Here is a 22,988-nt window from a genome sequence, read left to right on the forward strand (position 1 = left end):
CATTGGCGCCAGCGTCAAAGGGTAGAAATACAATCCCTGGCAAAAAAAATACTAGCAACTAGAAAGAAAAAATCATTGGAGAGCTGTTCCAGGCAGTTGAGTGAAATGAATTATGCCTTTACCACAAAAGTTGAAATATAAACAAAGGTTTCAATTATCAAAAAAAAAATGTTGGTTTTGATAATATCCGAAGCGTATTAGTAGTGAGAAAGGAGACTTCTGATGAGCACAAGGAAAGCATTAAAATGGAAAAAACACATGACACAAAAGGCTTTAGTGAAAGAGAAATCCAGCAGGATTTGAAGCCTGCTTTGGATTCACGTGATTCCCTCCACTCCCTCTCTCATTTTCCACCCGTCCTCGGCCCCTTTGAGATGGAAAATGGGTCATCGGTGCGGACACACCACACATACAGCGCCGCTATATTTTTAGGTCATCTTCGCCCTCACTTGGTGAATGATACCGAGGTGTTGGGCAATGGGCCCATGCAACTAGTGTTCATTATTATACCTAGCTGCTGGCGCCTTCTAATGTTTCCCCCCGTGACAGTGTATATTTGACGAGTCCTACGTGCATGACATCAGCCACAGACTCTGGGCATCGGGTGTTAAAATGCTCAACAGCACATATGTCGGAGAGCCTCCTCGAGATCTTAGCAAAAGCTCCTCAGACTAAGGCTGAAGCTGCCATGGCAACCACATACTAGCGAGCTATTTCGGGCCACCCGACTTCCAAACACAGCTGCTCCTGCGCGAGCAGTCATCCCCACCTGTCAGACACCCAATCTGAGCTATGCGAGGTATTTGGTGCGCAAGATCACGACCTGACATTCAGACGGCCAAACAGCAGAGCAACATTATTTACAGTTGGCCATCATTTGGTGCCAGGTTCTCCAGCCGTGTCTTGCACCGCTTAAATATTCCTCCCATGAAAGCTTTTGGAATGCTGCTTTTAAAACAGGCCCAGTGCTCTCCCATCAGAGATTTTAACATAACCATAATTGACAGCTTACGTTGTCGAATTGGAAAGAGTTATTGTGAGCACTTAAGGAAAAGTATCGCAAATACATGAACACATGCTGCAGACGTCTTTAAAGCTGTCAAAGTGAGCTGCCGTGAGCTCATCCTTCATTCACACCTCTGAGAAGTGGGGCGTGTGGTGGATTGCTCGGAGCCACAGCGCCCCCTACTGCACATGAGGGGCTTTGAGCGCTTCTTTTCCGGCTCAACGTGAAGCGCTGACTCACATTCATTCCAGTGTTGCACGAACGAGGCCATGAATGCACTCTAAAATAGTTTTTACAAACGGCTCCACCTATTGACTTGTTTTTAATAGCACAGAGACTGATTCATGCCAAGAACGTGAACACACCCAAAGGTAGGTGACTTTGATGAAGTCATCGCTACTGCATGGTGATGTTAATAATTTGATTTCGCCACGCAAATACAAATAGTACTTTGTTGATCCAGCTGTTCACTCTGGTTCTAGCCAAGACAATCTTAAAACATCAATCTCGACTGACCTGGTACAGTTTTGACAAGGCAATAAAGCAATTTTCTGCATAACAATGCATTATTAAAGAGAAACACAAATCTATAGTTTCATTACAAAATATATAAAGTCATAATGAAGTACTTGGAAATGGTGCTGTGCAGTATAAAATGTACATTTATTTTGTTGTTTCTTATTGCTATATTTTGATGTTACAAAACTACAAGTAGTATTTGCATACATTTAAGGATGAACCAAATTAAACCCACTATATGACATGAAAAACTGAACAGGACTAACAGAACTACAGTGAAGAGAACATCTCACTATCACACAGTACCAGTAAATTGGAATACCTTCGAAAATGACATTTCAGTAAAATTACAGAAGTAGATTCTTGAAACATGGGGAAAATACTTTCCAAGAAAAACAAGCAAACATTCACACTATTGTTTACAATACCAATATTTTTGTTCTTCCTGCAATATTCAAATTTCTTGTGATGTTAAAATTACAATTTTTATTAGCTGTAATCAAAATAAAAACAGGCTGAAATATTTCAATGCATGTATTAGTGAGGTATACACCTTTGTGTTCTAATTTTTAGGGGAAACTAACATGCTTCCAACCTTTCTTTTCATGTGCTACTTTCCCGTTTTAGAAGGCAGGCAGTAGTTGCTTGCCAGGCATCCTTCATCTTTACTCAGCCAACATACTAGAATAAGTGGCCGGTGTTTACGAAGGAAGTGAACTTGTGTGGAGAAAGTGTTCCAGACGGACTGCCAGCAGATTCCATTCCAACTGTAACTCTACAGTCCATATTTTACTTGACAAACAAGTCACTTCACGCAGATGACTGTGCATACATTTTGTAGCCTTGAGCTCACGGAAAGTAGAGCATCTTGCGTGGACCTTTCACTATCCTCTGTGTATTTTCAGTGCAGAAACCGGGTTTACACTTCCCTCGCGTTTCCTGGCAACGTCAAGACTGCGAGAGCAGAGAGAAAAACAGCTGCAGACGGGAGGAAAATAATTATGGCTCTATTTGGAGACACTCTGTGGACGTGCTGCTTTCCACTGAAAACACAATGACCCCGTTCACCCAGCAAAACAAAACAGTCTCTCGACAAGTGGGTCCAATGAGATGACCAACATTAACTTGCTTTCTCCCCACTCCGGCGTTTGGATGTTGAATTCGCGAGGAACATTTGCACTTGTTAAGCAAAATGGCTCTATTTTTTTCCATGGAGAAGGAGCAGCTCTATTGTGCATTGCTACTGCCATCTATGGGCAGAAAAACAACATCCATTCATCCTTCCATTTTGAATACCACAGGTATCATGCAGTTCAGGCAAGTTAACTTGGGGCAAAATACTGTCTACAATTTGGACTGATGGCCAATTGCAGAATTGTGAGACTGATATGTCAACCAAAATTCTAAACATATAGGTGTTATAGTTTGGATTCAGGTAAATTTGAGATTTAGTTTAAAAAAACAAAAAAATAATCCTATCATTCTTCTCTAAAGACTTTTTGGACAAGTTGAAATTCCCACCCCCCCAACTTTAACCATGGAGTCAGCACGCATCTTTGCATCACGTCCGTACCACATCGAGTTGTATGTTATGAGATTACATACAAAATAAAAAAGCACAGAATAAAGGTGTGACAGCAGTGTGCTGAAACAAAAGCCAGAAATGTCTCATTTCTTTATTGGCAAACCCATATTTTAAGATATTTAAGACATTTTTAAGGACCAACTCTGAGGGAATTACGCATCTCTACAGCATAGAGGATGACATTTGACCTGTAGTTCTACCTACCACACAGTGAAAAACTTACCAGTGTCTGTCCTTCTGTGTTGTGTTGTCTTTTCAATATGCCACACTAAAAAGAAAATAATATTGGTCATCCACAGACTCGATTCAGCACCACAATCAGTAAACCAAGTCAGACAGAATTTTTGTCTTAGAGGTGAAATAACTAAGAGCGTCAGACGTGGCTCTCAGTTTTGGATGTTCTAAGATTGCTCTTGCACCTTTTCTTGTCCCAGAGGTCACAGATCGCAACTGGGGGGTTTACTAAAGATGCCAGTAGGAATAGAAACATGACAATAATGTAATGTTTAAGAGATACACACCTGAAGTTGGATTCTGGATTTAAGTTGAGAAAATGTGGCTGAGGTAGACCACATTATTAAGTCAGTGTGCAGGTCATCTTTGCCTGTTCCAAGTGAGAAACATCTACAATTACCACAGACATACAGTTTGACAGACTATATATTTTATCTTCATTTGCATGACATTCAATAGTATCAGATAGACAGCAATTTAGAATATTAAGATTCATATTGAGGTGAAGTAGAATGCACAAATGGAAAGAATCACTCAGAATTGTCTTAGAGGTGAAATAACCAAGAGCATTACAGTGATGCTTGGTTTTGGATGTTCTAAAATTCATCTTGCAACTTTCCTTGTCCCAGAGGTCACAGATAACAACTGGGGGGTTTATCAAAGCTGCCATAAGAAAAAACATGATATTTGATTGATGCATTCAAATTATTAAAGAGCTCACCTCGTTAATATTAAGGTGATTGGTGGGGAACACGTGGAGATGGACGTTTCATTGAAGCCTAGATGTTGCAGAGTCATATTTACCTGTTACGGAGCAAAAAAAAATAGTTCAGACTATCGTGAATTTTTACACATTATATGATCCATCTGGGTTGGATGCAACCAACGTCAAAACATTCTAGACACGTAACTGCATGCACATGAACAATTCGTTTTGCTCAACTGGAGCTGCGGTAACTTTAGCATAATCGGGTTTTTTTTTTTCGGGACACTATAAAGCAAGCAAGTCTCTATATAAACAATTCTGCAAACCAATGCAACTGAGCAAAATTAAAAGCATTCTGTAACATAGGCGCTGTTTTACTTTAGTATCCTACATGCGGTTAATGGGCCACGTGCAAGCGAACATGCTTCCGGTGGTTTTTACCATGATCTGCTCAATATTTAATCGTTGCCTTTCTCTTACAAAAAAAAAAACAATTGCTAAAAGTTTAATACGCCAAGTAATTAAAAGTGCATCATCTCACCGTTTGTCGCACGACAAAGGTTGTCCATTTTGCATCCATTCTGAGCATTTTAACGACACAGCACTGAAGTCACCGAGCTGCAAGTTAGTTCGGAATTTAGCAGCAACGCTGCGAATTCCAAGTCAATGATTGGCTCTGCCACCGGAAATAGCACCTCATTGGCTAATGTTAAGATTGGCACATTCGAGACCAAACACATTGGAGTATATACACATTTAGTAACGCCCTACATTTGTTAAACATGAGACGACTTTGTTTTTGGTGTGGAAAATTACAGAAAACTAGATATAGGAAGTGTACAGAGTGGAACCAAATAGTATGTGTTCGGTAGATTGCACAAAATGTGCTGTCATTCAGAATATAAAATTGGAAAACAAACAATCGTACAAACTTATCAATGACACCAACAGTCAACCTGGATACTTCACAAACTATGGCATTTATTTCAAACAGAGGCTTTTGCTTTGCATTTGTACAATAAATTACACAATGACCGTCCTCGGATGAACCTAATAAATACTATTTCAATAAGATCCTTTATCATAATCAATGAGCCTAACCATTTCCCATGCCGTTTGGAAAATAGGTCAGCCTCATAAAAAAAAACACCATTCTTCTCTGACAAGCACAAGCTAATAAAAACAAAAAATGGATACAAAGTAAAATATTACGTGAAATTTAAAAATGCAAAAACATACAGGGAAACAACCATTTAAATGAATGAGTCAGAACAAAATTGACAAACTACAAAAAAAATCTTACAAGAAAAACTGAATGGGGACAAAGGAGAACATGCATGCGGTGACTCAATATTTACACAAAGTACAGTTAAAAGCGTAAAACTGTCTGTACAAAAAAGTACATTATTAACAGTGCAAGATATTAAATAGCTTGACTCAAAACACTTCTCAATATACAAATCTATAACAAAAGCGTACAATTACATACAAGTGCTAAACAAAATGTAACTTCAGGTTATCGTTGAGTAGAGATTGATACAAAGGAAACACTGGAGAAAAGGTTGTATCCATATACATCACTGTATAATATAAATGTACATTTACAATATCTTTACTTTTATTCTGGTCATAGCACATGGAAAACAAAGTCTTTTACGGAAGGATGAGTATGAGAAGTGTAACAGACATGGAAGGGAAACTATGTTTTGCCTTATTTCATGAAAACAAAGCACACTTAACATAAATTACTTCATGTTGTTTGGAACACTACACATGGGACTCCTCTTCATTTCGACTGTAAATACCTCTTACGGCTATTTTCAAGTCAATGATCCAGTTGGGGACATGCCGCAAGTCTTCAGTCAAGACAAAAAGACTGATAACGACTGTAGTTAAAAATGGAGACATGAACCAAGAAATGGTTAAAAAAAAAAAAAGGCCGATGAAGTGATGAAGAAATACAACCATTGCGTTCATCATCATTGCACGGTTTCTACCCAAGCTGGATAAGTATTCAGTAGTAGATTACAGGCGATCCAGTATAGTTCTACAATTAAATATTCCGATAAAATCCATCACTAGCCATTATTCACCGTCTTTCACATACAGAGAAACACACAATCACTCAGTTACACGGCATTCTTGAGTCTTTTGTAAGGGATATCATTTCAGGCAACCCTCTGATTTGAGAGGAGGAGCAGGAAAAGGATTCTGTCCTTCCTCCAAGTGCCACATGGAAAAGAACTGCAAGGCACTACAGTATCATACCATAATCCATCCACTGTGGCTACCAGTGACCTCCGAGACTCAATGCAAACATATGCACGCCTGAAGAAGATATGATGAGCATTGTCATCAGAATTTTGGACTGACAAAAGCCTTTTTTATGATGGTGCTGGACAGGGAACATGGTTAAGTGACACATTTACTTTGTCCTAAATGCCAACGTGGCTCATCTGAATTCCTCAAACTGAGCTCTGGTGGCACCGCGTTGAGCTACGAGGACTGCGCACAGGAGGGACTTGAATGAAAATCATCCCTTACCAATGCATTTCTTATCAAATGGAAACAGCTATTGCTTGTAAAAATGTATTCTTATAAATGTTCAATTAGAATTAGGTAGAGCACAAAAGACAATTGTGAATCTCTTTAGACAAATTTCACGCCCCCATGCAATCGTCATAAAAGTGCACTTAAGTGCCATTAGCTTGCCAAGAAAACAGTTGTCAATAAAAAATAGTGCTTGTTGTTTGTTTGTTTGTTTGTTTGTTTTGTCTCTGGTCTGGCATTGTTCCCCAGTTGTTACAGTATGTAGCTTGACTTGTCCATCCTGTGGGATGGAAACGGGGGCATCGACCCCAGGGTGCTGGTTAAGTGCTTAGTGCGGCGGCTCCTTGCTGCTACATCCTGTCACCTGCACTCCACTGACACCCCAGAGTTCTGTGACGACGAGGAGGATGAAGATACCGGTTGGTCGGCCAGCGTCAGCATGACTGCTGCTGTCAGCGAGCTCGAGGATGGTGAAGAGGAGGAGGATGAAGATGACGCAGCAACAGTGCCTGCAGACCAGAAGAAAGGTTTGCTCACTTGGTAAATCTTTCATTCACATTCTGAAACACGACATATAACTAACTCACTTTCCAGTTCCTTTTTCTTCATGCGCTTTCGCCGTCTGTCGATGGAAGCCACCTCAGACTTGAGGGAGAGGTAGTGGTTCCTGATGTCCTGAAGCTTATCTTGAAGGAATGAGATCCTTTCCAGACTGCTCATTTTCTCCAAGTCAGCTGGTGGTTCGATAAATATAGAAAGAATTAAATATCAATGAATTCACTACAAAGCACGCCTGATCTAAAGCTGCAGCAGCTATGATATGAACATTTAGTACGAGTATGACAATTTCATTGGTCCGCGGTGATGGCTCGTCAATTTCACTGGTCAGATGTGACGAGACTATAAGTAAAAGTATTGGCGGTGTGAAGCACATTAGTAAAAATCCATAAACTATCCGCAAGTTGCAGCTTTTAAAGCATGGCAAAAAAGGAGCGGCTTGTAGTATGTAAATTACAGAATTGGGACTATAGTTATTAATATAAATGCATATGTATAAATACAGTCAATAGGCACACTTACACATCTGGAAGCTCCACTTGTAAACCCGCGGCGATCTTCCATGGTTTTCCCGGTGCTGCGAGTGATCGGCGTCACCCTGCTTGTGGTACTTATGGCTTGACGGGGGAGATCGGCCGCGACACTTAGGCAAAACAGTAACCTTGACGTCCGATGTGTCATTCTTGGTGGCAGCTGATTTGACACAACCTTCCACGAGAGATTGGTCTTCACTGTCACTGCTGTTGGCTGAAGGATACAAAAAATTAAAAAAAATGAGTTCCACTCCTAGCGGGCAGGCATGATGAGTGCAGGCTAATCAATAAGTAAACGGGACTTGTTTTGAGCAAGTCTGCGTTGTTGTGGTTACCTGTTTTCCTATTCTTTTTGGGAGGCACACCAAGGCTCTTGCGGTTTGGCTTAGATTTCTTTGCGACGCCACCTGTGTGCGGTTCTTTCTGCCGTTTCTGATTCACAGATGCTACAATGACAACGTGTATAACAAATGAGGTCATGTGTAGGCCGCAGGGCTCCATGATCAGGGAAAAGTATGCTTTTGCAGTTTGTACCTTTGGACTTTTGCTCGCTCTCATGCTGGCTGCTGCTGCTCACCTCCAGGCTGCAGTTGCTGCTGCTGTTGGAGGAGAGCGGGGCATCAAACACTTTTGGTGGGGAACCCGTCCCTTCGTCCCGTGGAAGATCTGGCAACTCCCCACCCAGACTCTCCACTTCTACTGTGCTGCTGTCACTCTCACTGCGTCGGCATGCCACCTCTTCCTGCACCAGCCCCGCCAGGAGACTTGCAGAAGCTGACACCGGAGGCAGACAGGGGGGTGTGGGCGGCGCCGGTGGGGAAGGCGGCGGTGCTTGGCCGCAATCTTCTAATGTACTGCCTCTACCTGAGGGAGACTCTGGTGTGGTGGGTGGCGTGTTGAGTACAGAGTTACTGCCACTACTAGGGAACTCTTGCACTTTGTCATTTTCTATGTGCTCCTCTGAGGCGTCATCTTCGGGTCCCGCTTCCTGCTCAACACTTGTATCGTCCAGACTGGAAGGTGCGGGCGGTGGAGGAGAATTAGCGGCCTCTGTGTCCGAATCAGAGAATAACTCTTTGAGAGTCTTCTTTGGCCACTGCGCTTGAATGCTGGACCACACGTCCTTTTGGCCTTTTGAGCGCACAGCCTGCTTCTCCTCTCCATTCCCAGACATCTTGGCCCTCTTTTCAGGAATGTCCCAGAATCCCGCTTGTCTGCTGGATTTGTTCTTCTCCTTTGTCCCATTGTACTTTTTGGAAGGGGGGCCTTTATTTTTTGGGTGGCCTCGTTCACTGCCGTCAGCCTGGGAGCCAGAAAGTGCTGCTCCCTCATCATCTGAACTACTACTAGATGAGGCCCCTCTCTCTTCCATGGCACCAGCACTCCTCTCCTCCAGTTTCCTGGAAGAGCCTACCGGCAACCAGTCTGCGCTTCTTGTGGCTCTCCTCGTTTTGGACTGCTTTTTTGGGGTCCTCTCTGCTGCCCCTTCAGATTTCCTCTTCCTGGTACTTGCCTCCCCAATCGAATCCGGTTTGGGCTTCCCCACTTCCCCGCTGATTAACTCAAGGCTCTTCCCTGAGACTGCAGAAGGTTTGGATTCATTGGGTGAAGTACCACTTTCTCTCCATTCTGAGGTTTTCTGAAGCTCTGATGTGCCCTTTACATCTCTGCATGTGTCGCGGTCTTCTTTAGTGTGCTCTCCCTCCTCACAGTCACTCTCGTCTGAAGACAATTCAGAGGCTGAGAAGAATAAGAAAAAACTTGTTTCAGTATATACGCGAGAGAGTGACGTAGGTTCGGATTGTGTAAGTGTTGCTACCTTGCAGACCATTGAGGATGGACGTAATCTCTATGGACTTGGCTGGGGAGTGCTGCTGAGCCTGTTGGTCGTCACCGTGATCCAGGTTGGAAAATACTTCCTGGCTCAGGTCACACTTGGAACGAGGGACACGGATATTATTGGATGAAGGACCGAGGACGTCTCTGTCGTTGAGCCTCTCCAACCGGTCTCGCTCCCGCTCAGCTTTGTTCTGTGAATTGACTATAAATTAGCAATCTACTTTACGTCATCGAGCCCAAAATCCAAAAGCTATACGAAGCGGTACCTTTATTTTTTTACGGTGCTTTATTTTTGGTACATTCTTATTGGCTGGGCGAACAATCTTGTCTGCTTTGATCCATTCATCATATCTAAAGAGCAAGTACAAACAAAACAAGACAGAGAAGACAGTTTTCATCAATCAGATCCGAGAGATGAGCTCGTTCAAATATCACACACCACCACCAAGCGCATAGCCAGCCACCTCGGTCGGTCGGCTGTCTGGCCTGAAACATTGCTGCGTTACAAAAAGCCTTCAGTACAAAGGAATACATCCAATCGAATTAAAGACGAAGCCTTACAATGGAGGAGAGAAACATATTTACACCAACCACCACAACCAACAGAACACAAGGTGCTATTTGGATCGTACAAGAATGAAAAGTTGCAGGACATCTCAGAACATCACACACACGTACACAATGCAGAGAACAACCATTGTCGTTAGATTACCACAGGATAACACGACAACGATGAGACGATGAAATGTGTTTTGATATGTTGTTTTGTTTTGTTTTTGTTTGTTTTGCTAGCTGCCCTTACACGCTAGTTGAGACTGCATTAACCTAAACCCACTTAGGTAGAGGTGAGTGTAACAAAGAGATGATTGTTTAGCCTCTCTGAGATTAGCGTAACTCGGGACTGGAGGATCTACAGGAATTTGACTAGAACCACTGTGTGGCCAATCCAAGCATGAAACAGAAATTCAGCCTGTCTGTTCAGACAGCTGGGGGGTGGACAGACAGGGGAGGGGGGTTCAATCACAATTGGCTAAGAGGAGCTGAGGAACGTTCCACATCAACCCCGTGCCCAATTCTGTTTCTGCCACTAGAGGGCTCAGTCAACTCTGACCAAGAGAGAAGATCAGATGAATCAGAATTGCGAGGAGGAGGAGGAGCGCATTAGTCACTGCAGCAGGGATATCCATGAAGTGGTGATCCCAAAGGCCAATTTGAAGGTTAAGATGTGATTTGGTTTGAGGGTGAATATATAAGTTAGGTGACTGTCCCCACGTCCTGTCTTACCTGATGTTCCAGCCACAGTAGTGCACCAGGTAGAGCACCTCTCCCCCCTCCACGTCTGCCTCTTTCACAGTGGCCTCGTACGTCTTCAGACTGCGGCCTCGCCCATACCTCACCTGCACCTTCATCCCCGGGGGGTAACACTCAAACTCTTCCCCTTCCTCCCCCTCCTGACTGTTGTCATCCCTGCAAGAAAGAAAGTTCAGCACTTCCTGTCCCTAGTCTGCTTCAGAGAAAACCACACACCCTCCCACGTTGGTGCAATCTATCATCAAACCGTCTGATGCTATTCGAGGCAATTGACAGTTCTCATGAGCGTCCTATCCCTCATCTACAGTACAGCAGACTGAATAATACATGGTAAGCCTTCCAAACGACAGCATTTGAATGTTACGTCATTCATGGAAAGTCCAGCCTACTAACTATTCAAGCCCTAGCTAGGTGCACACAGCAAACTTGGGATTGCCATTCACGCGTTGTAGAGAACACAACGACCACAAGGGGGAGCTGGTGAGAAACAGTCAGGAACCGTCAAAGCTGCAGGGTCTACTGGCAGTTAAGGAGGAGTGCCGGCCGGTTAAGTGGCTATGATGCAGGGGCCAGGGCCCCAAGGGCCGCAGGTTAGCACAGCAAAGCACGATGGCAGGCAACACAGCAACCCGAAGCATCACTACAAACATTCAATTTGGTTAGCTACCATGAGGAGCAGTTCTGACAAGCCTTCAGACAGTCAGTCCTCAGAGTGAATGATTGCCGCTAGAAGCTCATTTTCAATTGAGATGATCAAGCCAAAGAAGCTGCAGACATTCTTTAAATACTCAGGTACTTTCTTAGGGAACAAATGTTTGCTAGCATCATCTGGTCCCGTAAATATTATTGAGATAGCCTTTTTTTCTGTAGTTTGAAAATATAATCATAAAACTGCTCTGGCAAGGGGAAAAAACAGGGTTGCTAAATATTTGGACAGGGGAAATTAAACATTGCCTAAAAGGTGAAATAGCATCTTGTTCCTCAACTGCAGCACCTCAATGCACAATCATTCAAAGTCGTTTTTAAGAAATATTATTTGCGTGTAAAAACTCAACAGAATCAACTTGTCAAAAGGGGATCTTGCAAATCACAAAGTAAAAATGTCAAGATGATAGAATAAGTCTGGGTTTTGGATGACATCTTTTGCTATTAACGATCTAATAAAGGTCAACCTTGCCAATGTCCACAGCGGCTATAAAACATTAAAAAAAAGAATTAAAAAAATAGAAACGGGACTAACGATTCTTATCTCCTCAAACGTATCAAGAAGTCAACAAATCAGCACAATCATGGATGATAACTGATGATATCTTTGTATCAAAATGCATTGCTATACAAACAACTAAATGCACTTAAGAAGTTAACAGTGGTTGATGAAAATGTGACTTTGCAACACTGTGCAAAACCTCAACACAAGTGTCCAAGTATGACGTCAACAAACAAGTCAGGCCTCAGCTCAACAAAACAGACAACATATTAATGACTAAGAAACAAACATTTATCACCACAGAAAGCCTTGCATCTAGCGGTCTGAAGCATCAGCGACAACAATCACACTCGCACTCGCTCACAAGGAACATTTAATAAAGCTGAATATGAGGTCGTCAGAAAAGAGAGGAGAGCAGCTTTGTCGTTATCAGGGCAGGGTGAAAGTCAAGAGGCCGTGTCGTTTGTCGAGCGGACGAAGCAGGAGAGAGACAGTAAGACAGAGATAAAGCAACAATGTGATGCATGCCGGCCGGGTGAAAGGTAGTCAGTCAGGCTTTGCTGCTCAAAGACGCCTTTGCCAGCTGATGTCGACTAAGCCATGACTAAATAAAACAACGTGGCTATATGAGCTGAGTTGGACGAAGAGAGGGTGGATTGAACTGGGAATTAGTGCAAAAAAAGGTCTGTGTGGTGGCAGATGCTGCCACCAAGGAAAGACTTTGGTCTTTAGCAAAAGCACACTGCTGATATTTTGAAGGATGTCACGGAATAATGACAACATTCCACCCACACTGTATCTTTTTTTTCCCTTCAATCCTGCTTGAGGAGTCATCCCTTCAAACCACCTACCCAGAGTTGTCCTTGCCGTCTTGGTCCTCATCGTGCTCTTGTTTTATGCTCTCGGCTCCGAGGCGAGACGTGGAAGAACCTTCATCTGCGTCTCCTGTGTGGGGGCTACTGTCTTTTTCCTCCTCCTCCTCCTCCTCCTCGTCCTCCTCCTCCTCCTCCTCCTCCTCATCATAGGTGCTGTTTCCATTTCTGTCATTTCCCCCAGCTTTTGAAGATGTGCACTGACTTTGGTTCAGCCCTACCTCAAGCTTCTCCTCCTGAGGGAGAGGGATGCTTTTAATATAAAAGCACTTAATGCGACTACAGTACACATGCACTTGAAACAAAATCCAAAGAGTGACTGCACCTTGCAGACTACAGATTTGGGTTCTGCATTTCCATGGTCTTTCTGCTCTTCTGGGATGGCTGACGTGGGGGCTGAGTTTCCCCCCTCGACTACAGACGTCGCTTCTCCCTTGGGGGCCTGCTTCAAAGGCAGGTCCATCTTGAATGTGATGGCTGTGGAAGTGCAGTATTCTTCAAAGCCATAAAGGTACCTGCATGAAAGCACAATTCCTGTCAGATTGTCCTGGAACTGCTGAGCGCATCGAAGAAACAAGCAGCATTTGGCCCGCAGCGCTTGTACATACTTGCGGTAAGCGCATTTGACGTTGTAGCCAGCAGCTGAATTGAGCACAGGGATTCCGAGGTCCTGGTAGATTTGCTTCCAAACAGCGCCACTTTCAATCTGTGTACAATTGGCGAGACCAGAGGGCGCATCTGGATTTAGCTTGCAAGAGAACAATTACCAAGAACTAAGCAATAAAGAATCAGTGCGGTCACTGCGGCCCTCACATTGTCGAAGCCTCCCAGGCTGTTGACCAGTCTGTAGAGCTTGAACAGATTGAGATTCCGGTAACCCAGAACAGGCCGCTTGTTAATGGGCGTTCCTGTGAACAGATTTAGAGGACATAACAAATTATAAACAAACCTTAGAGTAACATAGAAGAAAATATGCAGTCAAGATAATGTGTTTGGGGTTTTGCTTTGTGATGCATTTACTGGTTGTCACAAACGGTGAAATCACGTAGAATGTCCATTTGATATTGTAATTGAAAAAAGTCGGTTGAAAACACGAGTTAAAGTGTTTAAGTTAACAACACAAATTGAAGACTTTTATGTCATTTAATTAATCAGCACGATCCTAAACTCACTTCTGTCTTCCATGAACTTGTAGAGCTGCTGAAGGAAGTTCTCCCTCTCTTCGGGGTAAGGCTCCACTTCCTCCTAAAACCAGCACAACAGACTGTTTGAGGCTGAATTCCACTTCTAATTTGGGGGGGGGGGGGGGGGGGGGGGAGAAGCATGATTGTGATTAAGGATTCACCTCTTCTTCCTCAGCACTGGCATCTTCCTCTTGTTCCTCCTCTTCATCATCATCATCAACCTCACTGCTGGAGCTTTCCTCTTTCACTTCAGTTTTCCAGGCATTGGGAATGACCAACTGTTGCTGGAACTCCAGGGCTGCATCCAGCGCTGTTTAACACACACATGAATTGCTGGATTGGCTTTTGTATCAACAAATGAAACGTGAACAAGATGTTCAAAATCAAGCATATTTTCCGGCCTTGATTTAACCCCCCCGCCATTCAACCCCCGCCCAGAGTGCGGTTGAGGTTGCGGCTTCTTGAAACACAAAAAGTCAAACATTAATGAGGTCATTCAACAGCGAAACATTTTTCACGGCAGAAAACGTTTGTGACAGGTTACTAGGGGAAGTAAGCAAAATTAAACAACCTTGTCAGATCCTCACTCAACATTTTTGTAAAGCAGACAGATAACACAGATAGGAGTGGAATCAGATAATAGAAAGTGTTTTGCTTATTGTTATCTTATAAAATAGGAGCACTGCTACATCAGAAAAGAAGGCTATCAATAAAAATTCTTGGTAGGATTCAAAGAAAATTGTATCCACACTGAATGTCTGCTACCGATGTGCCAAAACATTATCATCCCGCAAAATATTTGTGAATTCATTTATTATGACTCATGTTAAGTGTAGCGCACTGAAATGAAACTCACCTGGCTTCAGCCCTGCATCAGCCTTAGGGGGACAATCTGCCTCGATCTCTCGAACATCCTTCCGTAGCACCATGTAACTGCAAGAAAAGAAACGTGACGCTCGTTAGCAGTTGCATGATTACAGCAATAAACTACACATAAAAACAAATAAACACTCGCTTGTAAAAACACAAACTAGTAGTAAATGTTTTGCACTTAGCCAAGCCAATGGCATTTTTTTTGTTGACTTGACCAATGCGGCAAGTTTGCCAGCCAAACAAAGGGAGTAAAAGCTTGTTTCCACTGTTGCTAGGGTAACAATCTGACACACTATGAATAACCACACTATGAACCCCCCTGCCTTCCCCCATCTGCCCTCTGCATGTGTGACTTTGCGTTCCCTAACAATATTTTCAAAAGCTATTGTTTCCAAAAAGCACATTTTTATCGCTAACCGATGACTCTCTGGGGAGGGAGCTTCGCACATTAACCTACGAGCTGCATTGACGAGGTCAGCAGGTTTATGGATGTGAAGTCTCATCAGCAAACAAAGCACATAGATGACACTCAGTTAGCACCACTTTGGAATACCGTTTTTTTCCATGTATAATGCGCAAAATTTAACTAATTTATTGTCCTAAAATCTGGGGTGCGCATTATACATGGGTACAATTTTTTTTCTTTTTCTTTATCCGGATATCAGACGGAGGCCGCCATTACAGATGCGCTTTCTTCTCTGCTGTTCTCTTCAAACACGCTCCATACGAACCCAATGCTCTCGTATCAGACGCTTGCTCGATCACCTGCTCGTTTGCTGTCACAATGTACCCTACACAAATCCGAAACATTTCTTCGCTATCGAGTTTGCTAGCGCATGCGCAGTGATACTGACCGGCAGAATAACATCCGGTTGTTCCCAATGATGATCTTTTTTCTGAAATAATTTTACGTTTACGGACTTAAGTAGGAGTCAAAATTTGGGTGCGTATTATACATGGGTACAGGCTTTTTTCCAGCATCAACGTGCCATTTTTAGGGTGCGTATTATACATGGGAGCGCATTATACATGGAAAAAAACGGTAATAGACGTGAAGACGCTACACTAAAAAACATAGTGGAAATATTTTTGAACGTGTTAAAAGCAGGTGAACAGGTACCCTTATCGAGTGTAGTTTATTGGAAAGGATGAGTGTGTTGCAAATAACCTGCTTAGTTTTAACAAATGGTTCGCTGCATCGCAAAATTGTGAGGGCCGAAAAAAACGCTAGGAGCACATCAAGATGCAAACATAACAAAACAATGACATGTGGCTGACAGCTCAAACTTGTGGTAATAAGGAAAAACATTCCTGATCACCTTTTTCATCTTGTTATTCCTTTCACATAAAGGCAGGCAGATTGGAAGGAACCAACCCTTGCAAATCTCATTAATACAGAGATAGATTTTCCGTCTTCTCGCATTATTATTTCTGGATTCCAGCCCTAGATAGACTGTGCTGATTGCAGTGGGCAAAATCTAATAGCGACAGGAGGTGGAACAGCTACTGTGTGTGCCATGTAATAATACCGGACAAGAATAAAACAGGCATTTCATCTGTGATTTATCTTCCCTCTAATCGGCGCTACCCTTCACCTGCCTATTAACCGCAAGACATGATAAGAGGTCTTTTCACACTTTCTGTGCTATAATTATTTACAAAGGAGATCTATTGTGGGTTGCAGATGCAAGGCTTGAGATAAGGAGACCCCGGCTGCTCTCTCAACTGTGGAATTCAACTCAAGTAACGGTGAGAAAACAAACTGAACTTTCACAATTTGCAATTTTTAAGAAAATTACCCACAGGCATCTTAGTCCATTTACCAAGTGGACACAAACTTGGAAACGAGACAATAATTGCATCTGGCAAAATATAAACACGGCGCACATACAACCAAGTAAAATGGGTCGGTAATAGAGTAGTGATTCCAGTAAACGGCATCAAAATGATTCTTTAATGTTGGATTAAAATGAGCCAAACATATCACAACACTATTCAAATATTCTTCTAGTCAAATATTTATGATAACGTCATTAAAAATTCAGACTCACAATTTTCCGTCCTTGAAAGAGCGGACGAATAAGCTTTCCTTTTTCATTGTGACGTCATCGTGGCAGTCGGGGGAGGTGACCTGAGTGTGTAGAAACAAGAGACAATCCAGAAGTCAAGATGAGGTAGCAGACGGCGCTTGTACGTGTGTGTGTGTGTGTGTCTGTGTGTGCGTCCGCATATTTATGAGCAAAATACAGAAGGGGAAAAAAAATGATGTTGTCAGAGCATAAGGAAAAATGTGTTTGTGAAGGCCATGTTGATTGATGGATTCCAAACTATGCTGTCTCTGAGACCAGGAAAGACGAGCGATCGAGATGCAGAGTGAGGAATAAAGGTTGTTCAAAGTTTGTACGCGGCTCGCAGCATGTGGCTCCGCTGTTGACTCAGATTGAGGTGCATAACAGTGGGAGTTGTTCCACTGTCAGAGTCTAACCCAGGGGAGGCAGCACTACCTTTATGGAGATAAGATTTCCCGCACTGCCTGCCTGCATGCTCCAAGTCCCACTATTCACAACACACCATGCAGCATTACAATGTTTGTTTTGGCACAATTGCTCCCTTTTTTCTACCAACATGGTCCAGAGCAAGTAAAAAAATCAATGCACATCTCCTATTTCATTATCAGGCATTATTTACTTTGTGTTTGCAAACCTTATTTACCAGACTTCTCTCATCCCATCTGTACAGTTGTAGTAGAAATATGTGAACAAAGTAGAGTACACTTCCCTAGGCTGTCACAAGGAGGCAGCACGGAGGTCGGTCAACAGCAGGCCAACAACAACAAACACTGTAGGCGGGGCACAGTTAAAGGGGAAGCTTTTCCTACTCCTGGCCTCTCCCACTCTCCCACTCCATCTCTGAACACTTACATAAACATAGAAAGCAAGTCACCATTTCACTGTCCGCTTATGCTTCCTAAGATTTAAATGTGGATGGAAGGGAACTGTTAGCAACAGGCGCCGGGGTTTGTGCAATAGAGTTGATTTTTTTCAAGTGACTGCAACTTCCATCCATCCATTTTATGAACCGCTTCTCCTCATGAGGGTCGTAAGAATACTGCAACTTCAAAGTGCAAAAACAATTGGTTTTGTCTTGGACGATATAGGATCAAAAACTGGTGTGCTTTCACAGGCCCCTCAAAAATTCAAATAAAGCTGGGAAAAGGCAGTGACAGAGCAGAGGATGTTGACCGTAGAGGTGCTATGAGCTCACCAGTGCAGGATACCACGTGATTTTCTTTTTATCCCCCATGGCCACTCCCTCCACGCAGACCACTTTGCCAAACAGATCTTCATTCTGCCGTTGATCGCTCTCCTCTTCTTCACTGGAGGATGAAGATAGGTCTTCCTCTTGGCTGTATGACAAAAAGAGACCAATAGTTGGGAAAATTGGATAATAAAATAAGAATGTAGTGTAGACGCATGCAAATTTAAATGATTTCCATCCAGTTTTACTGGGCACATAGAGATAATTCACACTCGCGTTTAAACCGACTTACAATTTAGATCACAGGTGTCAAACTCAAGGCTCAGGGGCCATATCCTGCCGGCCATAATAATTTATGCGGCCAACTAAAGCAAATAAAGTCTACTATATATTTCTCGCTAAATAGGATTTTTCTTTTCATTTTGCCATAAACACAAAGGTAGATCTCAGAGTGCCACAAGTTTTCATGACTCCTGATTTCAAAATACAGTTCAAAGGTCAGCGGTCACTTAGAAAGTGTTTTGGGGGGGAAAGAAAGCGCAGTTTCCACCTTTCATAGGCACAACACCCCAAAAATGTAAATGAATAAAATGAGCGCATTTGACCTAAACTGACACCAACATTTGGGTAATGTGACTTCTTCTTTAATTAAGTACATGCCGCATTCCTTGTTTATGTGTACCAAACAAAGTGATGTAATGAAAACAAATTCTATTGTGGCACTGATAAGACAACTCATCGAACTCCTCTGTTAAGCCTTTTAATGGTATTTAGTGGAAAATAGCTCCCTTACTATTTAGTCATTGGTATTTTTGTATAGATGAGCCAGCTCAGTCAGCCTTGACATGCCTCTAAATGTGATCATACAGGCAGCACCAGCAAGCAAACAGATCCTCCTCCCTCCACCCTTTGGTTATGCATCACTCGGCCTGCTCTGATAATCTATGTATACACGCAAGATGTGAACGCACACACGCCGTCTGGCATGACTTAATACCAGTAAATGTGCCTGGCTGTTATTACAACTTCTACTCTGACACCACAGAAACAAAAGACATAAACAACTGAAGGGAAACTGCAGTTTATGAGATCCTTGTATGATTAATACTGTTGCAGGCCAGGTTTAGTTAACAGTGACACCTGTGGAACAGTAAATAAATAGCACTCAACGAATGAGCACAGTAGGCAACTGGCAGACAAAAGTAATTTTATCCATTAAATAAACTGAACACATGACCAAAATTTAACTTTATGCTCGCATTGATGACTGATTTACCTGTGGCTAACTTATTTTTGATCAAAACATAATTTCTAAAAAATTGAATTTTCAAAAGTTTGTACTCATTTTTTTCTTCAACTGCAAGAATGAAGTTTTTAGAAAACAATTGACAATCAGAGTTGTTAAGGTTTGATGATCTTCTTTACTGTATTTATTTTGTCTCGATTCACGTTCTGTTGTGCTGTCAGCTGTTTTCTATTTACGTCAAGTATGATGGGGACCCCCCTTGAAGATTACATGACTGTCTCAAGGTCTTTATCCAAATAAAAAATGTATCCGTGGCCCACATTTGAGCACTTTGTAATATAGTGTTCCAATCAAAATATTGATTGTGAAACCAAATCTAAGGTTTTGTAACAAATCTGTTCGGAGTCTGCTCATTTATGTTGAGCGCTATATGTTTAGCAATGAGTCATTTTAGTATCAGTCAGTCAGCGGTTTTATCAATTTTATTTGACCTGAGTATATGCACATGAATGTAGAAACATCCCTTGTGGGGTGCTAGTCTCACCAGTTATCCATTAGTCGCTCAGCAACAGCATTGTTAAACAAACAACATGAAATGTATTTCGGTGAGCTTTAACCTAGTCCTTGCCGTTATCCTACTTGAAACAAATTATAACGGTGAGCTTTAACCTATATTGAGTCCTTGTATTATCCCACTTAAAAACAAATCGTAACTCTCAGTCGAAGCATTGATATCGAACATTAAAGTGTAGATAGTGGAAAAAGTGTGGACGTGCATGACCTGAAAATAACGTTTTTCAGATTTAGACAGAAATGTCTTTTCAGGCCGCATTGTTGATGTTTATGAAAATATTTGAGCAAAGAGGAAGACAAGCGAGATGTGCTAATGTGGAGCTGGGACTCTTTCAAGTCAATATTACATCAGTGCCATTAGCAGTGGTGTCAGAATGAGATTATTAAGTGGAGCGTCCTCTTTATAATCGCAGCGATGTCCATTGCCAAAGCCCTGAAGCAGTTTCTATTCCCACATGAAAACTGCAGTCTGGAGTGAGCATATCAAAACGTAACACACCCACCCAAAACTGTGTGGGGTTTCCTGCTGTAGGCCTCGGGAGGTTTTTCGAAAGAAATGGAAATGAGAGCAAGCCTTTGCTATCACGATACACAGAACAGGGGCGCCTTTTTCTCAAGAATGTGAGTTGGCAGGGAACATTGCTCATCATTTGCATCTGCAGTGCAAACCTCTGCCATGGTTTGATGTCAAACGAGGAAAGGTCTATACTCACATTGGATTGGACCGTCGGCCCCTGTTACCCTTTTTACCGATGACGGGTGTGCCGAAGTGCTCGGGATTGGTGAGAGGGAGTCTGTCCAGAGTCTGCAGAGGCAACAAACCACAGCAAAGAGACAGTTGGCACACTTTAATGGCATTAAGTGACAAGAGTTCAATTCCCGAGGGGGAGATGTGAACAATCCATCCATCCATCCCTGAGCTGAACATCTCAGCAGCAGTAAATAACTTAACACTTAATTGGTGCTGGGTCTTTAAGTACGGGAAAGAAAGAAAGTAGAGAGAAAAAAAACACATGACAAGTTTCATGTCCTTAGATAGTTTTGGTGATAGGTGCGAGACATGTTACTTGCCTCACTCTCCGCAAAGTGGCGGGCGCCTTTAAGGCAGAGGGAGGAACGCCTTAAAGTCTTCTCATCGCCATCGTCAAACACTGTAGGGGTGACAATGAAAAAGACAAAGTTTAGGGCCTTGCTGTATCAGGAACCCATGTCGAACAATCCACAAAAATATGCATACGACTGTTTAAGACTTGTTCATACAAGTACATACGAGTCATTTTTTCCTTAAATGAGCTTAGCAACTATCTACAGCAGTGACATACAATTCTTCTCCTGCAAATGAATGAAAAGCAAGAACATGAGAACACACACACACACGCGCGCACACAACAGCCAAGACCCGAGGGCACTCTTAACTAACAGGCAGCGGCAAAAGAGGCTGTTGCGCTGGTTACAGCTTACAACAGCAGAAAGAACATAATGTCAATCAATCACTTTAAGTCCACTTTGTTCAATTGTGCAATACCGAAATTGTTTTGAGAGCAACTTAGATATGGTTGCCCGCATTATTTCACGCCATGAAACAATACTCGTGCTGCACAAAGAGAAATAACTCTCTCTCTTTCAGACTTGTAATTATGGTAATTGTTTTCTTAACACTACATCCTACATTTGGCATTTCTGTTTTACTTAGTTTTTTTGGTTTCAGCGGATTAAGCAGAAACCCTTGCTGCACATTACTCTGCTCAGCGCTGATAAACAAATAGAGACAATTGACTAACAGTTATCTCAGCGCTGATAAACAAATAGAGACAATTGGCTAACAGTTAATAGAGCATAAAAGCAGCCGTAAGCATGTAAAAATGGCCAGACGTGTCCCTCGGGATATGACTCAGATCATAAGTAGACCAATAAGAGTGTCTATCTGAGCTGAATACAAAGAGGCAAGCGTTCATAAGTCTTAAGTAAAGCTACGATGCTTTTTGAAAAATAGTAAATAGATACTAACTGTTTCAACTGCTCTGACTTGCTTTCATAATTATGACTCACCAACGGTGTAGATACTCGCGTCGGTCAGCTTATTGATTGTGGCCTCCTGGCAAACACCATCTTGGCTCTTGACTTCTACAATAGCACCCACCTGTAGGGCCAAAACATTGCTGATTATTGGCTTATTAACCCAACAAAGCTTTTTTATGTTTTGATGGGAATGGGAAGCTATTAAGAATGCTGTAATTATTGTCATTTACTGGAATTAAATAACGAAGCCATGTTTGACGTGAGACTCTGGCTTTGGGAATTCAAATTGGAAATACATAATGCCATGTTTTTTGAAATCCAAAGAAAACATACAAATTATAGAGCAATACATGATGTTTTGAGACAAGCCAGCTTCTTTATCGAACCCATCTCACCTTTAGTGGTCCTTTGATGCTTTCATCATGGACCTCAGCTGTAGAGAGATCTGATTTAAAGGTCACCTGAGGGCGGAGGAAGATGAAAAAGAGGACAGACAGTAAAATAAATGGAGAATCAATCCCAAACAGTCACATCAGAACATTCTTTCAGTGTCAACATTTCCCTTGTGTTACTTGCATTGCATTGTACTGTATTGTATTGTCTCGGATACGACGACTGTGATGAGTAAAATGTTGAGGTGAAGATTCAAGAGTCACGTGTGAGAATTTTCTACTCCTGCTGTAACGTGAACAACTGTACACCACGGCTACATCTGCTGGCGCCAACTGTTGCCGATTGGAGCTCAGAATGTCACAGACAACCCCCACAACTACACAACGTTTCACTGCATCTACAGGCTCTGCTAAGTGAGCCACAGTAGATCATAATCTGATCATGCATCTGCTAACACTGAGACCAAAAGGTGCAACCCCAGCATACTGTGAACATGTAGAAGCTGCCAGGAGCAGAAAATCT

General features: G+C 42.5%; 1 protein-coding gene, 1 long non-coding RNA gene and 2 other non-coding genes across 7 annotated transcripts in view; all 4 read right to left on the reverse strand.

Annotated features, from left to right (window-relative positions):
- Positions 1 to 1,650: 1,650 nt before the first annotated feature.
- On the reverse strand, positions 1,651 to 4,709 carry LOC133158424 (uncharacterized). Of its 4 annotated transcripts, none has more exons than XR_009715212.1 (5): positions 4,592 to 4,709; positions 4,066 to 4,148; positions 3,632 to 3,714; positions 3,334 to 3,378; positions 1,651 to 2,479 (listed from the first exon to the last, which is right to left on the reverse strand). It is a non-coding gene; the product is annotated as an uncharacterized LOC133158424 (long non-coding RNA). The 4 variants fall into 4 exon arrangements; XR_009715213.1 differs by having other exon boundaries at positions 1,651 to 2,503; XR_009715214.1 differs by having other exon boundaries at positions 1,651 to 2,775.
- On the reverse strand, positions 3,453 to 3,584 carry LOC133159191 (small nucleolar RNA SNORA14). The gene has a single exon (XR_009715669.1). It is a non-coding gene; the product is annotated as a small nucleolar RNA SNORA14 (small nucleolar RNA).
- On the reverse strand, positions 3,883 to 4,013 carry LOC133159192 (small nucleolar RNA SNORA14). Its single transcript, XR_009715670.1, has one exon. It is a non-coding gene; the product is annotated as a small nucleolar RNA SNORA14 (small nucleolar RNA).
- A 302-nt stretch (positions 4,710 to 5,011) lies between the features above and the next one.
- arid4b (AT-rich interaction domain 4B) overlaps positions 5,012 to 22,988 on the reverse strand; it is a 30,568-nt gene continuing 12,591 nt past the window's right edge. Inside the window, exons 4-24 of the mRNA XM_061284472.1 lie at positions 22,469 to 22,534; positions 22,104 to 22,194; positions 21,126 to 21,205; positions 20,768 to 20,859; positions 18,242 to 18,383; positions 17,029 to 17,108; positions 14,961 to 15,037; positions 14,266 to 14,414; positions 14,093 to 14,165; positions 13,734 to 13,828; positions 13,529 to 13,626; positions 13,246 to 13,435; positions 12,900 to 13,156; positions 10,815 to 10,997; positions 9,797 to 9,881; positions 9,511 to 9,721; positions 8,226 to 9,431; positions 8,027 to 8,137; positions 7,681 to 7,905; positions 7,188 to 7,334; positions 5,012 to 7,109 (exon numbers count right to left, since the gene is read on the reverse strand). Coding sequence (XP_061140456.1) covers positions 6,961 to 7,109; positions 7,188 to 7,334; positions 7,681 to 7,905; positions 8,027 to 8,137; positions 8,226 to 9,431; positions 9,511 to 9,721; positions 9,797 to 9,881; positions 10,815 to 10,997; positions 12,900 to 13,156; positions 13,246 to 13,435; positions 13,529 to 13,626; positions 13,734 to 13,828; positions 14,093 to 14,165; positions 14,266 to 14,414; positions 14,961 to 15,037; positions 17,029 to 17,108; positions 18,242 to 18,383; positions 20,768 to 20,859; positions 21,126 to 21,205; positions 22,104 to 22,194; positions 22,469 to 22,534 — 3,807 coding nt within the window. The 3' untranslated portion in view covers positions 5,012 to 6,960. The remainder of the gene's footprint in view (positions 7,110 to 7,187; positions 7,335 to 7,680; positions 7,906 to 8,026; positions 8,138 to 8,225; positions 9,432 to 9,510; positions 9,722 to 9,796; positions 9,882 to 10,814; positions 10,998 to 12,899; positions 13,157 to 13,245; positions 13,436 to 13,528; positions 13,627 to 13,733; positions 13,829 to 14,092; positions 14,166 to 14,265; positions 14,415 to 14,960; positions 15,038 to 17,028; positions 17,109 to 18,241; positions 18,384 to 20,767; positions 20,860 to 21,125; positions 21,206 to 22,103; positions 22,195 to 22,468; positions 22,535 to 22,988) is intronic.

Source organism: Syngnathus typhle, linkage group LG8 (genome assembly GCF_033458585.1).
Source record: "Syngnathus typhle isolate RoL2023-S1 ecotype Sweden linkage group LG8, RoL_Styp_1.0, whole genome shotgun sequence".
Lineage (NCBI taxonomy): Eukaryota > Metazoa > Chordata > Actinopteri > Syngnathiformes > Syngnathidae > Syngnathus > Syngnathus typhle.